We start from the raw sequence: 2542 nt of genomic DNA on the forward strand, positions 1-2542 counted from the left end.
CAGCATCTTAGCTGTAGAGGGCAGTGTCACTGGCCCTCATATGTGGGATCCGAACCAGGGCCCTCTGGCGTCCCAAGCCAGTTCTTAACCATCGCGTCACTCAGCCGGCCCTAGATATCTCTCTTGCCTGCCCCAGGGCAGTCTTCTCCCTACCCTTCACCCTGAGCCATGGACCAGACTGGCTCCTCAGTGAACAGGTCTGTGTTTTGTGTTACAGGCACACATGGCATTCAGAGATGTGGCTGTGGATTTCACCCAAGAGGAGTGGATGCTGCTGAGCCCTGCTCAGAGGTCCCTGTACAGGGAGGTGATGCTAGAAAACTACAGCAACTTGGTCTCGCTGGGTAAGCCTGGCACCTCTTAGGACTCTTATTCTTGCTGCTGTATACTTTAGGATGTGCTTGAAGCAGCTATCTTGCTTTCTGACTTGGCCCTTGAGCCCATAACCTGCAGCCACCTTGTTTTCTTTTCCTGTGAGCAGGAATTCCATTTTCTAAACCAAAGCTCATCACCCAGCTGGAGCAAGGGAAGGAAACCTGGAGAGAGGAGAGAAAATGCCTACCAGCCACCTGTCCAGGTGAGTGGGGAACACTAGGTAAGTGGAGCACAGAGCTGCAGGCAGCTCAGGGGTATGAGAGAGGAGACACTGCTCAGGTGCTTGAGAGGGAAACCTTTCTCCTCAGCTCCTGGGTTGCTGTTTGGATTGCCTGGCAGGCTTCCCTTCCAGACCTTCGTCCTCAAATGTGAAGCAGCTTTCCTGGTGTGTCTTCCTCCACTGGAAGCCTTTCTTCTTCCCACTGTGTTTGCCCTCTACCTCACTCAGTTCTCTTTCACATTCATGGGCTACTTTCTCTTGTTATGGTTTTTAAAAAAAGATCAAGCAAGAATGTGGGGGGGGGGGAACTAAGTGAGCTAAAGAAAAAAGGCAAGCCCAGGAGGAAGGAGGAAGTCTAAAAATCCAGTTCATAAATTGAATTGGAATTCTTGAAAAACCATGAGCCAAGAATAGTTTTTAGATTTTTAAATGGTTACATAAGTACCCAACGTATTTCCCCACGCATAAGACACACCCTTTTTCGAAAAATTTGGGGTCTAAAAACTGGGTGCATCTTATACAGTGGTTGTATGAGCGCAAAAACAAGCGCGAAAAAAGCGGGAAATGCAAGTAAAAAAAAAATCTACAACCACTGTATAAGACTCACCCAGTTTTTAGACCCCAGATTTTTTGAACAAGGGTGCATCTTACATCCTACATCTTATACATGGGGAAATACGGTATGTAATATCCTCAGTTTTACTTTAGCCTTCAAAGCTTAAATTATTTACTACCTGACTGTTTAAGAAAAAGTTTGCTGACTCCTATTCTAAGGAATTACAATATACAGCCCTAACTTTTCTTATTCTACTTATTCTGGTTCCCATCTTATATAAAAATATAAGAACATTGCAATTGCACAGTTCCCAATTACCCCTTCCCCAGCATCCTTTATAGTTGTCATTTGTATTACAACCTACATACATTGTAAACTCCCTAATACAATGTTAACACATTGTGGACCGGTGACGCAGATTTGTCTGTACATTACAACTGTGCAAGACGGATGACCCAAATCTGCATTTTTAACACATGCTTGGTTTCCACTATACACTTAACTACGCAATACATGGAGCCTTTCTCCGAATGGTCCTGCTGACGAATGTTTATAGAAACATGACCTCACTCCGAGTTAAAGATCTATGATAAATAAAGAGAACAAACAGCTCTGTATTTTCCTCTGTTGCTCTACTCTGCATTTAGTCAGCATTCAGATTTCAATCACCTTATACCCATGACGGAAAGATGTAGTTCTTATGGGAAAAAATATCTTACAGAAGATGAAATTTCAGGGGAATTGTTGGCGGACACATTATCTGATGTTCCTGACAACGCTGATAGTGACAGTGAAAATGACAGTGACTCTTCTATTATTGGAAATAGGCAAAACAAAATTGTGCATCCTTTACCGAGTTACAGTGACAGTGAACAAAGTGCAAATGGAAGTGACGATGATGATGACACACTAGATTCGGCGATTTCCACATGAGTAAAAACAGATAAAACACCAAATTTAGGGCCATTTACCAGAAAACCAGGGGTGAAACTAATTCCCTATAACCTGATGAAAGTATCACAAGTAACAGTTCTCTTTCTTGGAGACAGATTCTTTGTTATGTTGTGTGAGGAAATGAATCTGTATTACTTACAAAATCAGGAAAAGTATGTTACTGGTTCTAAGGGGTTGAAATGGTCAGATGTCTCACTGTAGCAGAAATGAAAACATTTTTTAAAATAATTATTCTAATGGGGCAAGTCAGGAAAGATAAACTAAAGGATTATTGGTCTAGGGATCCATTTTTATTTATTTATTTTTTATTTTTTTATTTTTTAAAGATTTTTATTGGGGAATTGGGGGATGGGAACAGCACTGAGGAATTGGGGGAAGGGGAACAGACAAGTTGCTGTCATTTTGTTCTTCAGTCTAGTTGTGGAGGACGTTGCTTC

The 2542-nt window shown here is 42.1% G+C and overlaps 1 protein-coding gene across 1 annotated transcript in view; it reads left to right on the forward strand.

Annotated features, from left to right (window-relative positions):
* The window catches only part of ZNF133 (zinc finger protein 133), a 39613-nt gene that overhangs the window by 30501 nt on the left and 6570 nt on the right, over positions 1-2542 (forward strand). The window contains exons 2-3 of the mRNA XM_019632805.1: positions 218-344; positions 482-577. Of these exons, the coding sequence (XP_019488350.1) occupies positions 224-344; positions 482-577 (217 nt within the window). The 5' untranslated portion in view covers positions 218-223. The remainder of the gene's footprint in view (positions 1-217; positions 345-481; positions 578-2542) is intronic.

This window comes from Hipposideros armiger, unplaced genomic scaffold (assembly GCF_001890085.2).
Source record: "Hipposideros armiger isolate ML-2016 unplaced genomic scaffold, ASM189008v1 scaffold_1176, whole genome shotgun sequence".
Classification (NCBI taxonomy): domain Eukaryota; kingdom Metazoa; phylum Chordata; class Mammalia; order Chiroptera; family Hipposideridae; genus Hipposideros; species Hipposideros armiger.